This window comes from Bufo gargarizans, chromosome 7 (assembly GCF_014858855.1).
Source record: "Bufo gargarizans isolate SCDJY-AF-19 chromosome 7, ASM1485885v1, whole genome shotgun sequence".
Taxonomy (NCBI): domain Eukaryota; kingdom Metazoa; phylum Chordata; class Amphibia; order Anura; family Bufonidae; genus Bufo; species Bufo gargarizans.
In genome coordinates, this window is record NC_058086.1 from 19,906,018 (window position 1) to 19,920,980 (window position 14,963).

Genomic DNA, 14,963 nt, shown 5'->3' on the forward strand with positions numbered 1-14,963 from the left:
CACGGAGCGTCGCTGTGACACGGAGGAGGACAGGAGAGTAGCTACTGCCATCATGCATAGTGCAGATTCACACAGGACCAACACCAGATGTCATGATGTGGGGAGTCATTCGCTATTACTATCTGCTATTCGTAGGGAGGAAATTAACCAGTCTTCAGTATGTCCAGGACTTTGCAGAACTAGTCCTACTGCCCTTTTAAACTCAGTTAGGAGAAGTCATATTCCACCAAGTTAATGCCGACCCACGCACTGTCCACACTACACAATATGCTCTTCAGGGTATCCAGCAGGTATCCCTGCACAGAAACCTCAACTACCCTGGCTAAACTACGGGTCCAAAATATTGAAATGACATGCCATGACATGCCACAGGAGGATATCCAGAATCTGTATGATTGTTGCCATGCCAGAAGAGATGCCACCCAGTATTAATGTGCCCATGCTTCAACATATACACTGCAAAAGAACCTAAAATAAAGTGTGCACCACCTTGCTTGTGTGATCATTGACCACTAGCAATTTATCATGCACCACTAGCAATTTATACTTTGTCAATCTCAGCTCAATCACATTAAGTTTTCCAGGTGTTCTTTTTAAAATTTCCAGTAAATGTATTATAATTAAAGGGGTTGGCCACTATATAAGTACTTTCCACTATATAGTGGGAGGTAGGGTAAAAAAGAGTTTCCTAATATGCTTTATAAAAAAAAAATCTGAATGGTAATGTTTTTATAATGAGCCCTGCCCCTCAGCCCCGCTCTGCTCGCAGCCAGTTCGTCCATGGCTGCACGCGACATGGAGGAGCTTTAGAGAAAGCTCGTCCATGGCTTTAATCTAACTGCACATGCGCTGCTTTTCCTAATAAGAGCAGCGCATGCCCAGTCTCTACAACCGGCTTATTCCTGTCAGAGTTCGGAGCGGGAAGAAAAGTAAAAGGACGTCGGGAATCAGATGCGCTCTTACTTTTCATCATGCTCCGAACTCTGACAGGAATAAGCCGGTTGTAGAGACAGAGTTGGAGCACAGAGCGCGCCAGGGGCAGACCGGGCACGCGCAGCTCTTATTGGTAAAAGCAGCGCATGTGCAGTTAGAATAAAGCCATGGACGAGCTTTCTCTAAAGCTCCTCCATGTCGCGTGCAGCCATGGACGAACTGGCTGCAAGCAGAGCAGGGCTGAGGGGGCAGAGCTCATTATAAAAACATTACCATTCAGATTTTTTTAATAACGTATATTAGGAAATTCTTTTTTTACCCTACCTCCCACTATATAGTGGAAAGTACTTATATAGTGGCCAACCCCTTTAAGTATTCTGACTGATTTAATGTTTATTGATTTTATTACTGTGTATTATTTTTAGGGGTGTACAAAGAGATTACCGAAAAGACCACAAAAATGGCATGGAAATTCCCTGTTGGTTTGTTCATTTCAATGGAGAAGGCCTAATTGATGGAACCCATACCGATTACATTGTACCTGACATTTTCAGTATTGCTTATTAGAAGTGATTAATAAAGATTTAATATGGTTACATATAGATTTTTTCATTCCAATAATTAATTAATAACATAATGAGCTGCTGTCAGGATGCCATGCTGTCATTTTCCAACTTCCAAGACGTAAAATCCAAATAGCAAAAAAAAGTCTACGCGTTTCGGGTCAGATAGCAACCCTTAATCATGACAAAGAAAATGCTGCAGATTGCAGGTAACTATGTATCCCCATGCAACCAATCCAAAAGGTTGGGGAGGGGCATAAACACCTGCAACCTGAAATGACATGCAAATAAACCACACCGTGTTACCATAGATTTGGATTTTACGTCTTGAAACAATTAAAGCTGGATTTTATATTTCTGTAAGCTGGGCTTTGTGAACTTTTTTCTATTGGATCAGTGCTTTGCCCCTGGTACTGCCTGTGCTGCCAGGTCAGCGCAGCCTTCTTCTCTCAGAGAAGACAAATGTAACAGCCAAACCCCAAACCTATAAACTATACTGTACATTGAATAATGCATCATTTCTACCTCCTATTCCTTGTATAAAAAATTTAATAAAAGAACATTTTAATGACTACATCTCCCTTTCTTTATTTCAGTCACGAGTTAGCCTTCCTGCAGGAGTGGTAGCTGCAAATACAGTGAAGGAGTTTAAGCATGCATGGGATAGGCATAAGGCCATCCTTCATATAAGATAGGGCCAGGGGCTATTCATAGTATTCAGTATATTGGGCAGACTAGATGGGCCAAATGGTTCTTATCTGCCGACACATTCTATGTTTCTATGTTTCTATGAGTTAAGATGTATATGCAGTATAAATTATTACAAACAATTTACATACACATATTACGTTACATTTAGTTTGTTAATATTCTACTTATCTTGGTATAAAACACCTTCATCTTCTTCTTAAAAAGGAGGTCTTTAGTGGTTGGTGAGTGTATTGAAAGATTCTATAGCAGCTGGGCACAATACTGTATAATGTATACCATAGCTGGTGCAAAACAAAATATTTTGTTGAGTTTTCACCTCAAATTTAAGTGCATTATATTGATTTAGGGATAAAGGGGTTTTCTGGGGGTTTTATATTGGTGGGCAATCCTCAGGATAGGTCATCAATATCTGATTGGTCTGACTCCCGGGAACCACAGCCGAACAGCTGTTTGACAGGGTGAGGTGCTCCGGTAAGCACTGTGGCCTCCTCACAGCTTACCAGGCACTGCGCCATCATATTATCACAGCTCAGCTACATAGTTACATAGTTGATACGGTTGAAAAAAGACATAGGTCCATCAAGTTCAACCAAGGGATAGGAGGGGACACGGATCCCAGAAGGAAGTGAGACTCAGATTTCTACACGCTTTCATAAGCATTAATGTTGTTTACTTTTAAGAATTCATCTAAACCCTTTTTAAAACTGTCCCCTGTTCCTGCTGTGACCACATCCTGAGGAAGTTTGTTCCACTGATTCACAGTTCTTACAGTAAAGAAGCTTTGACGCTTCTGGAGACTGAACTTTTTCTTCTCCAGCCGGAGGCAGTGCCCCCTTGTGCGGATCACAGCCCCCTGTAAGAGATCGGGTGGTGCCAGGCAGCAGGGGCAGTTATGTACACAGTTCTTAGTATATTCTAACTTGAAGCATCCCCATCACTATGGGAACGCCTCTGTGTTAGAATATACTGTCAGATCAGAGTTTTCACGATCTAACTCAAATCCGATGGTATACTCTAACATAGAACCGTTTCCATGGTGATGGGGACGCTTCAAGCTAAAATATACCATCGGATTGGAGAAAACTCCGATCCGATGGTATATTAATAGGGACTCCTGACTTTACATTGAAAGTCAATGGGGGACGGATCAGTTTGCAATTGCACCATATTGTGTCAATGTCAAATGGATCCGTCCCCATTGACTTGCATTGTAAGTCAGGATAAAGCCGCTTGGCTCCGCACGGCCAGGCGGACACCAAAACGCTGTTCGCAGCGTTTTGGTGTCCGCCTCCAGAGCGGAATGGAGGCGGAATGGAGCCAAACTGATGCATTCTGAACGGATCCTTATCCATTCAGAATGCATTGGGGATAAACAGATCCGTTAGGGGCCGCTTGTGAGAGCCCTCAAACGGATCTCACAAGCGGAACCCCAAACACAAGTGTGAAAGTAGCCTAATAGACAGTCTGGTTAGACTAAAAGTCAGAGATATCAAAATTCTTCTAATGCCACAGCGCAAAAGGCACTTCATAGTGCTGCTCCTGCTACAGTGGAACTATTGCCCTCAGAGGGCGAAGCGATAGCGCTCCTCAACTTGCACAGTTCGCATCGCATCATATCAAGAAAATACACGTCTCCCTTAAGATTGACATTCCTGCTCTTCAGAATAAGGTCAGAGCTTTCCTTTTATTACTTATCATTGCATATAGGCTTTGGCATAAAGAGACATTTTTTGTGTTCAGAAATAAAAGACTTTAAATAAAAACAAAGGACAGTTTGTAGTACATGGACTCTTAAGCATTTAAAGTGAAAGTTATTTATTTCTGCATTTGTCAGTATTGCATTTAAAGTAAAATGTCTGAGCCTAGTATTACCATGTCACTGTTAGAGAATACAAAGATAGATAGAGTAGAGGGGGAAGAACAAGGGAACCTTGCAGCATTATTCTTGCCTCAAACAAATATAGCCCAAACAGATGAACTAAGACGTTCATCACGTGCCAGAAAACCAACCCCAAAGATACTGGAAAAATACTGGAAGAAGTGCCGCCCCCATATCAGAGTCCTCAAGTACTTCCACCAAAAGAAAGGAATTAGCTGAACAACTTGCTGTCAAGAAAGCAGAATTTAAGATGGAAGCTGCCATCGAGGCGCAGCGTGAACGGATAGCTGAAAAGGATGCACAACTCCATCAAATGGAAGCTCAAATGGAGGCACAGCGCCATCAAATGGAATCTGAAATGGAGGCACAGCGCCAACAGATGAAAAGTCTGGAAAGGCAGAAAGAAGTTAAGATCATAGAAGCCAGACTCAGAGTACACGAAGAGGATATGCTCAGAAAAACCGCACAATAATTTTTTTAAAATATTTTAATAGTTCAGACATTTTCAGACGCAGCGATACCCAATATGTAATTGTTTTTATTGTTTCTGTATTTTTATATGTTAAATTGTGAAAGGGGGGTGATTCAAACTTTTAATATATTGGTGTTTTTTTACTTTTTTTTAACTTATTTTTTTTATTTTTTTACAACAATTAGCCCCCATAGGGGCCTCGTACATGGGATCTTTTAATCCCCTCTCTTATTCACCATAATAGAGATCTATTACGGTGAATAGGATTTTTACACTCTCCATTCAGCGCTATGCATTGTGCATAGCTCAGTATGGGGAAAGCCATGGCAGGCCTGGATAGCTTCAGCAGCATCCAGGCTGCCATGGCAACCAATCGGAGCCCCGCGATTTCACTGCGGGGGCTCCAATCGGAAGGAGGGGTTAAATGGCAGGGGCGGCGCGATTGCCGCTTCCTGTCAGTGCGGCCGGATGCTGGCTGCATCATACTTACTGCAGAGGCCTGCTCCATACATCCCCTGGCGTGCAATGACGTACCTGTACGTCATAATGCGTGAAGGGGTTAATTCACCATGCCTGGCCACCTATATTTTTGTTTTTGTTTCAGGTCATGGACAACCCCTTTAAGGTATACATATAAAGTATAACATAACACAAATGAAACATTACACATATTACATGACATCAACCCAGAACCATTCAGTGACCCCAGCAATGGCATCCACAGGCCACCCCAGCCAGTGACATACAGTGCTGTATGCATACATCCACTATACCAGTGATGGTGAACCTTTTAGAGACCGAGTGCCCAAACTGAAACCCAAAGCCCACTTATTTATCGCCAAGTGCCAAGCAAGCTATTTAACCTGAATAGCAATATAGTATATTTTCCATGTATCATTTAGCTATAATAGCCTGCCTACATTCAATGCACTGCCTGTGCCATTCATAGTATGGACTGCGCTGATGAAGGACAGGAAAAATCAAAGACTTTTTCAAGGGTGCGGGTGCCCACAGAGAGGGCTCCGAGTGCCGCCTCTGGCACCCGTGCCATAGGTTCGCCAACACTGCACTGTACTGTGCAGGGTGAAGGAGACCATCGTGGATGTTGAAATGTCTTTGTAGAGGGGGGGGGGGGGTCGTCAGGTTACAGGAAGTGTTTTTTTTTTTATTCTGTTTATTTTATTCTTGGTTAGAAAGGTCTGTTTGTTTTCACCAGAAACCTTGCGAAATGCAGAAACTATTGACAGAGCAGCTATAAATGTATCGTCACTGACAAATATGGGTGGAAAGTGCACATTTCATAAGAGCAAGATACTGGCGCGTTTCATCAATGTATTGCTAGTTGCTCTTTTACAGATAATAGATTAGCAAAAAGAGGGTCAGACGGAAGGCAAGAATACAGGACTGCAGGATAAGCTACACATAGGGTTTGATCAGGGGCGTAGCTATTGGAGGAAACGGCTGCTACGGGGCTGAACTCAGAAGGGGCCCGCCCAGGAGGAGGACTGAAATATTTTTTTTGTCAGGGCCCCCTCAACAGTATTATACAATTACATTATATACAGTGACATGACATACAGTATATACATATAGGAAATGGACGAAGCGGCTGCTCAGCCTGGTCTGAGGGAGTGATCTTGGTTGTGAAGAAGTTGCGGGGGGGGGGGGGGGAGTGCGGTTAAAAAATTTCTATTTAAGCCACTGGGTTTGATTGTGCTCTGTAGGGTTATAGACACATACTCTACATAACAGCAGAGCATCATTTTATTTTTGATACGTATGTGTATATTTTGCTTAGCTTAATGCTTATATTTAATCCCTTCGCACCCAGTGATGGACTGTTATGTCACTGAGCAAAGGTATTTAACACTCAGAGCTGCAATAGTACAATGATGTGGGCTCAGGTGCTGTGCTTATGTAAAAGGTGTACATATACATGGTTGGCATCACCAGGTCTATAATGACACAGTCCACTAAATTATCCCATTATTTCATCTGCCCAGTGATGGATGTTAAAAAAAAATAAAAAATAAAACAATGTCAGGATTGTCCTTTTTTGGTCACCATGCAGCCATCAAAATAAATTGAACACAAAATTATCAAAAGGTCACATGTACTGTATCCTAAAATGGTATGAATAAAAAGTACAGATCACCCCACAAAAAAAATGCTCCATTGCAGAAAAATCTAAGTTATGGGAGTCAGAATATGGTGACACAAAGCAATCTTTTTTCAAATAAAGTGCTTTTTAACTTATATAACCCTCTCAGGACACAGCCCATTTTAATATTTTAATTTTCATTTTACCTTCCTCACCTTCCAAGACCTAGGATTTTTTTGTTTTCTGTTCACAGCCTTATAAGGGTTTGTTTTATGTGGGACAAGTTGTATTTTTTATTAACAGTTGGCCCTGTTTAATTTACCAGCTTATATTGCAAAATATTTTGAGTGACGTGAAAAAAAAAAGACTATTCTGCCAATGGATGGACAAAACAAACATTTACAGCTTTTGAAATACAGAGATGAAAAAAACTACTGGAGCAGGGGCATAGCCTTAGTGGAAGCAGCTGCTACGGGGCCCAAACTCAGAAGGGGCCCACAGGGGGAGGACTTAAAGATTTTATTGTCAGGGCCCCTCAACAGTATTATACAATGACATTATATAGAGTGACAATATATACAATGACATGACATACAGTATATATGTGTAGAAAACGGACAGAGAGACTGCTGGGCCTTGTCTGGGAGAGCAATCTTGATTAGCCACAGGAGTGGGGGTTGCCGAGGAAGGGGGTGTTCAAAAATTTGCTGTGGGGCCCAATCAGTTCTAGTTACACCACTGCACTGGTGCCTTAAGAACCCAACTAGGCTGCCTCCATAAGAGGTTAAAGTGATTCTCTGTCTTTTATCATGTCATTTAAAGGGGTTATCTCCTGATTAATGTAACAAATAAAAATCAGACATCATATAGTACATGAAATCCTTTTTCTAACAAAGCTAGAACCAGACCTATGCCTCACATGGAGAGATCTCCCTAGTCATTGCTCCAACTGTTCTGCTAGAATTAGCATTCAGCTTAGGGAGCATGTCCTTTCTCAGATGGCATGTCCTCTCTATAGCAGCTAGTGGCAGTTAAGGATGGAACTGAGCACGTGCATCCATGTCAGTGAGCAGGACAGAGAAATTAGAAAAAGAGCAAACAGCAGGTGGTGCTATAGATTTTGTTGAATAACTCAGTAACTATAATACATTTGTATTGGGGCGTAGCCTGCACGCTGATGGTGCCGGTCACATAGCTCTGCTGCTATGGACCTTAACACTGCAAAGCGGCTCACAGCAACTTCTGCTGACAACTCAGCCTGTGTCCCAAGTCTCCCCAATGCTTACAAGTCATGGGGAAAGTACAAAGGTGGCCATCTCTGGCGAAACTCACTGACTTATTCGGCAAATTGGGTCCAGCAGACTCAGGCCTAAAGGGATCCGCGCCGCCTGAGCGATTTGCCTCCTCTCCTGCATCCACGCCGGCGTCATCGCCGAACATTCCCACCGGCATTAACGAGCTAAGGCATGTAGATCTTCCTAATACTCACCTCACTGAGGATGCTATGCGGACTCTGCTAGATAATCTGCGATCCTCTTTGAAAGATGACATGATGGGATTGCTAAAAGAACTTAGAAGAGATATACAAAGTATTGGCAACCGCACGTCGCACCTGGAAACCACACGTCGCACCTGGAAACTAAAATGGCGGAGTTTGCTGCATCGCATAATTCTTTGATCGATGCCCGTGAGGCTAGGGAGGAAGATATTGCAAATCAATTTCAGCCAAAATACATGATCTGGAGGATAGACATTGCCGCAATAATGTCAGAGTTCGTGGGATTCCGCAAACTGTGGAACCGGCTGGACTTGAGGCATGTCTTCAGCAGCTTATTAAAGCAGAACTACCAACAACCAAGGACAGGGACCTGATTATAGATCGGATCCACAGGTTGCCAAAACCACTGGGGTTGGATGCAGCTTTATCCAGAGATGTCATAGAGAGGATACATTTTTTTTCACAAGAAGCTTTCCTGAGAGCTCTGAGGAGCGACCCACGCCTTCTGATGTTTTTATGGGCATATCTGTCTACACGGATCTTTCAGCAGCTACACTTGCCAAAAGGAAGGAATTTGCCCCTATTACCAAAGTGCTGAGGCAGCATCAAGTAAAGTATCATTGGGGATTCCCGGTGAAACTGCTGGTCACCTACAATGGGACTGCAAGCTCTCAACTCGCCGCAAGGGGCATCTCGCAAGCTGCTAGAATGGGGTCTCGTCACTCGTCAGAAATTCAACTGGCAAGTGACGCAACTGCCTGACTAGACAAGGTTACCCCGGTCTAGGACACTGCCTGATTTGTGAGTCTCGCAATAGATAGGAGTTATCAGTTGTATTTTTTTAAGTGTTGGTCCGTAGTGGGGGCTTTTTCTTTTCTGCCCCAGACCTTACACTTCATTTTCATTCATCTGACCTATAGGTCACAAGCCTTGTTAAGGCATTCTTGCCATGTTGGCCTTATTTTGTACCTTACCATTCATGTTTTAGATTTTCATTTTTTTCTTGTGTAACTGTGTTCCTATAACTGTCAATTATGCATTGTGCACTGCACCTCATCAGGCTTCTTATCGTCACTACATAGCGACCTGGTCGTATATTATACAAGGGAACCATAGCTCTATATCATGGGGTTTAACGTTTTTTCCGCTCAATGTAAGGGATCTGAACTCCCCTTATAGACGCACACAACTGTGGGTGGAGATCCTCAAGTCCAAATGCGATGTGGCCTTTATACAAGAATCTAATTTGTTAGAGAGAGATGCACATAGATGTGTGCACAGGAGATTCCCCGGAATTTACCATTCTTATACCACTAAAAAAAGGAAAGCAGGAGTTTTTATTTGTATAAAATTCATAATCGCGTTTTCTTTGACAGAATGCAATACAGACTCTGTGGGGAGATATGTTATCCTGGTTTGTACTCTTAATGGTATGCCATTTACATGACTAGGGTATTGGTTAGACTGCTCGGGTCTTCCTACCCCTTACCCCTCTTACCCCCCATTTACAAATAAGAGCCAGACTCAAGAATCGGATTAAATTCGGCCACAGCAGCCGTTTTATTACATAACATAACAGCACATGAATAATTTAACATTAACTCCCAATATACCAAGTAAAAGGGAGGTCCTAGAAGCCCACATAAGATAAACTACCAAACCAACTGGCAACTCCATCTTGCCCCCAGCCAATGAACGCCAGCTCGGAGGCACCAGGTGATGGGCGCCTAATCCTTGATTCCTGATAACCGATGAGAGTCCAGCCCCACCTGTGGGGGCCCTCCCATTCTCCACTAACACCATATCCACCAACTTCTAGGACCTTCCACCGCCAACAGCGCGCAACTTGACCACCTTAAGAATGCGCGTTCCTCCACATCCTCAGAGCTACCTCAATACCACCCTGAATTCCTAACGCCCATAAATCAATTCCCACTGCATTAAGGTGCACACCATCCGCTCTCCAAAATTCGCCCACTCCATCCTCCAGCTCTGAATGCCGCACAGCAACCGCCCCGTTCCTAGACATAAATCTGCTGACCACCCTGTTAACCTTAATGCAGGCCTTATTCAACCTGTCCACTGACCTTGCACCCCTCCACGTCCGTCTAGGCACAATATCCGACCAAACCGTAACCATGAGCGGAAACAAAGCCCATAACCTCAGTAGGTCAAATTTAATATCTCTAATCAACTCCCTGAACGGCCGCACCCCCAGATCATTCCCCCCAACGTGTAACACCAAAAAGTCTAGGGGGCGATCTAAGTGCACAAACCTATGCACCTCCCTCAACACCCCGCCCCAAAGCATACCTCTCATCCCGAGCCACCGCAACACCGCTACCTCGTGTGCAAAACCCAATTGCCGCCCATTCTGTGGGACATCCGCTCTTATTGCCCCCCAGAACACGAACGAGTGTCCCAGTATCCACACTAAGGCCGTCTGCGAACCTATAATGAAACAACAACAAAAAACTGCCGCATTACCAAACAGAAAAAACATCCCACACCAATCACAATCTCCCTATCCTCACATACGAGCGGAATCGGATAGACTCCAGGGGCCCTATCTTCTTTATCACCTCCTCGCTCAATCCCCATCGCGCCGACTCCGTCGCAGCCCCGATCCTGAAAGAGTGCCCTGTATAACTTACAGAATCAATCTCCAACACTTTCAGGCACCGCTTAAAAATTGCCAGGTATTGAAAACGAGACAGGAATGACCCGTCTTCGTGTCTCAGGAAAGGCTCAATAACTATACCCCTCCCCCATCATACTCCCGCAAACACTTGATTGGACAGAGCATACATCCCGGAACCTCAAACAAAGACAACCGCCTTCCCCTGCCCTCACAATCCGTTTTTGACTTCCGTATACGTATTTCCACTCGATCCACATACAAATCCACATCCTCCGACCGCAAACCCCCTGCCTTAGATACACTACTGCTTACCAATTCCCCCAACTGAAACACCCCCAAAAAACGCTAATGAAAAAGCAGCTTTAAATAAACTAACCTCCCATCTAGACCTGCAAACTGCCTCCAACTGAGCCCCCATATCAATCAACAACTGAAACGACACCGGTCTTCTAGTATCCTCCGCCCGTTTTTCTCTTCTCCACCCCTTCAATAACGGTCTCACCAAAAATGTTTTCGTAAAATCTGTATGACCCCTCAACCGAAACCCAAAGGCCAACTCTGCCACACACCTATTTAACTGTGCAACTGACCACCCTTCCTCCCTAATGTGACCCAAAAATAACAATAAAGCCATCTCCCAGTCCTCTTCCTGAATCCCTAACTGTACGCACCACCTTTCCCAATCCACCCATGCCTCACCGTACGCAGCCCAGGTGCCAGGACACAAGGATGCCCGAACCAGCCCCATTACCGTTCCTCCAAGATTTCCCACAGACAAGCTGGACAATCCAACCCCTCGGCTTCCGCCTCTGGCACCAATTGATGAAATCGCTCCCACTGCAAACGAGAAAGGGCATCCGCAATACAGTTAGAAACTCCCGGAACATGAACCGCCACTATCCAAGCATTGATGGACAAACATCTGAGCACTAAGAACTGCAACAGCTTCACAACTAGCGGAGATGACGCAGAAAGACTATTAATTGCTTGCACTACCCTCATATTGTCACAATGGAACCAAACTTTTTTGTTCGCAAATTTCTCCTCCCACAGCACCACCGCCATCACAATTGGAAACAGTTCAAGCAGCGCCAAATTCCTAACCCAACCCTTAGTAACCCAAGAATCAGGCCACCTTCCCGCACACCATTGGCCCTGACAGTATGCCCCAAAACCAACCCCCCCCCCCCGGCAGCATCAGAAAACAGCTCAAAATCAACATTACTCACCACCCCCCCATCACCAATGTCTTCCCGTTATAAACTTCTAAAAACTTTGCCCAAACATCCAAGTCCCCCCGTAACTCCTTACCCAACCGAATAAAATGATGGGGAGACTTAACCCCTGCCGTCGCGAGCGCCAAAATCCTGCAAAAAATCCTCCCCATCGCCAAGTTTACCCAGCAAAGATTGTAATTCCCTCAACCTAATTTTTGCCGTCCGTTTTGCCTTACTAACTTCCAATCTTAAATTTGTTAACTTATCCTCTGGCAGCCTGCACTCCATTTTCTCTGTGTCAATCGCAATTCCCAAAAAACACAACTCAGTCGACGGCCCCTCTGTCTTCCGCCCCGCCAACGGAACCCCGAACTCCCCAAAAACTGCCTGCACCGTATGCAACAGCAACGAACACACCCTTAAACCCGCTGGGCCTAGACACAAAAAATCGTCTAAATAATAAATAACTGAAGAGCAACCGGACACCTCAACTATTACCCATTCAAGAAACGAACTAAATGCCTCAAAATAGGCGCACGACAAGGAGCACCCCATCGACAAACACCTATCCACAAAATAACGCCCCTCCCAACAGCAACCCAACAGGTGCATACTTTCCGGATGCACCGGTAACAAACGGAACGCAGCTTCAATATCGATTTTTACTAGCAACGTCCCGGGCCCAACTTTCGTACCCAATCCACAGCCGCATCAAATGACGTATAAACCACTGAACATAATTCAGGATCAATACCATCATTGACCGACGCCCCTTTTGGAAAGGACAAGTGATGAATGAGCCGAAACTTATTCGGCTCTTTCTTGGGAACCACCCCCAACGGTGACACCCTCAGGTTCGCCAGAGGCGGGAAACGGCTCTGCCATTCTACCCAGCAACAACTTCCTTGGCCAATTTCTCGGAAACTACCTTCGGATGAGCTAATGCTGACCTCAAATTCTTAGGAACCCCATACCCCTGCGACAAAACTGACGGAATATAAAAACCCGCCTGAAAACCATCAGCCAGCAACTTCGCCGCCTCCCGACACGGGTACCTATTTAGAAAGCATGCCATCCTTTCCACCCGCACCGGCATCCGACCCTTTTCAAACATTGTCCCCCCCTCTTTGCTGACCTCCCCTGAAGCAGCGATTCGCTCCATGAGATCCCCCGCAAATGGTGCACTCGTGTTTGAACTTACACTTTGCGCCAAATTTACAGTTTCCGTCGTTGAACAGGAAACACAACCCTCTGCGGAAATTGCTCGTTATATCAGAGCCAACCCGTACCCCCATAAACCCGGTATGCCTCCCCTATCGCGTCCATATAACAAAAAAGAGCCGAATAACATTCCGGCGCTTTTTCACCAATGACACTGGCCAAAATTTCAAACGCCTGCAACCAGTTTGCAAACGTTTGCGGAATCAAGCCATAACGCCGCTTCTCATCCTCCTCTTTTTTACCCTCCTCCTTCTTTCCTTTGTCTAGCTGAAACCTCTCCAACGGGAGCAGGGAAAATATTTCCACATACTCCCCTCTCCAGATCCGTTCCCTAACCTCCTGTTTTAATTGCGCCTCTAGCGGACCCTCAAAACACACGTACACCTCCCCCTGTGCACCGTTATCCACTTTAGGCCTATCCTCCTCTCCCCCAGCCTGAGTTTGTACTGACGCTGACCCGACTGACCTAAAACTCGCCCCCGTGTCCGTCCCTCTGCCCCCGGGCCCCACACCCCAAGCCGGCAGCGGCGATGCTCCCTCCACCCCGACACCCGACAACCACCCCGCTAATCCGCCCAAAATCTGACCCAAGCTCCTTCCCACCTCCTCCGGACGTCCTGCTCCCCCGACGCCCCCCGGACAGCCCAGCCAAGACAAAAAAAGACCCCATGATATCTCACCAGGACGCACGGGTGCTGTGAATCCCGCCGCCGCTAATCCGGAATCCAGATGCTCCTGCTCGCCAACGGGACGATCACCAGATGTACTTGCCGCGCTGCATCTGTCTTCAGATCGCACTGCTCCCTCTCCATTAGTATCCCTCCAGCTTCTGTCTAACATGGCAACAGTCACATGGAGGGCGTGTCCTTCAACTAAATCACTGGAAGCATGGGGCCTGTGCACATCCTGGGGAGCCTCCTGCACAGCCCGTACTACAGCAGACTCTCTCCCTCGCTGAGCGGACCTCCTAGAGCCGGAACACCTGGGAGAATCCGCAGACCCTGGTCCTCATCCGGCCTACACTGCTGCAGAGAGCGGGGGAAGGGGGGTTAAATCCCCGCTCTGCTCAGGGGCCCGCGGCTGCATCGGATTCCTCCCACGGCGGGAGCGCCTACCTGAAGCCTGCTGCGCAGCTCCCTGCCGTGGAGGGTCCCCGGAGGGGCTCTGCAATCGGCGCCTGACCCGTGGGGTTTCATCAGGGCTTAAGCGCGCCTGCGGTCGGACCCGCCGCGGCCATCTAGCCCCTTCATCAGGGATCACCGCCACCACTGGGGGTCCCTGAAGCAGGCCTCCTAACTGCTCCCTCAGCCATCCGGGTCCCCAGGCCTCCGCTTCCATCCTGATCTGGGCCAGCATTTCATCAACCGACATGGTGAGTGAGTCAGGTACGTTCAGTTGGCTAACCGCCCAAACAAAATGGCACCCGAACCCCTCCTCACTTCCACTTTATATAACCCCCACCACACCCCCTTAGTTACCCCGGCAACACCCTCCACCTCCCGCCTACCGGCCTATTAACCCTTTCACTGCCCGACTCCTCGCCAACCAAACCCGCGTCATGCTGGCCTCCCTTTAGCTACACTCTAGTCCGGCCTCACTTTAGTATCTGTGTACGCCCCCAATGTTAGACAACTGGCCTTTTGCAGGAGACTGTAGCAGTTGGGGAAGTGATAATAGGAGGAAATTTCAATTTTAGATCTGGACTGTAGATCGTCACATAGCAGCCA

General features: G+C 46.1%; 1 protein-coding gene across 1 annotated transcript in view; it reads left to right on the forward strand.

The window, feature by feature from the left end:
- Positions 1–2,068, forward strand: part of LOC122943726 (inter-alpha-trypsin inhibitor heavy chain H3-like) — a 110,967-nt gene extending 108,899 nt beyond the window's left edge. The window contains exon 22 of the mRNA XM_044301699.1: positions 1,359–2,068. Coding sequence (XP_044157634.1) covers positions 1,359–1,500 — 142 coding nt within the window. The 3' untranslated portion in view covers positions 1,501–2,068. The remainder of the gene's footprint in view (positions 1–1,358) is intronic.
- The last annotated feature ends 12,895 nt before the right edge of the window (positions 2,069–14,963 follow it).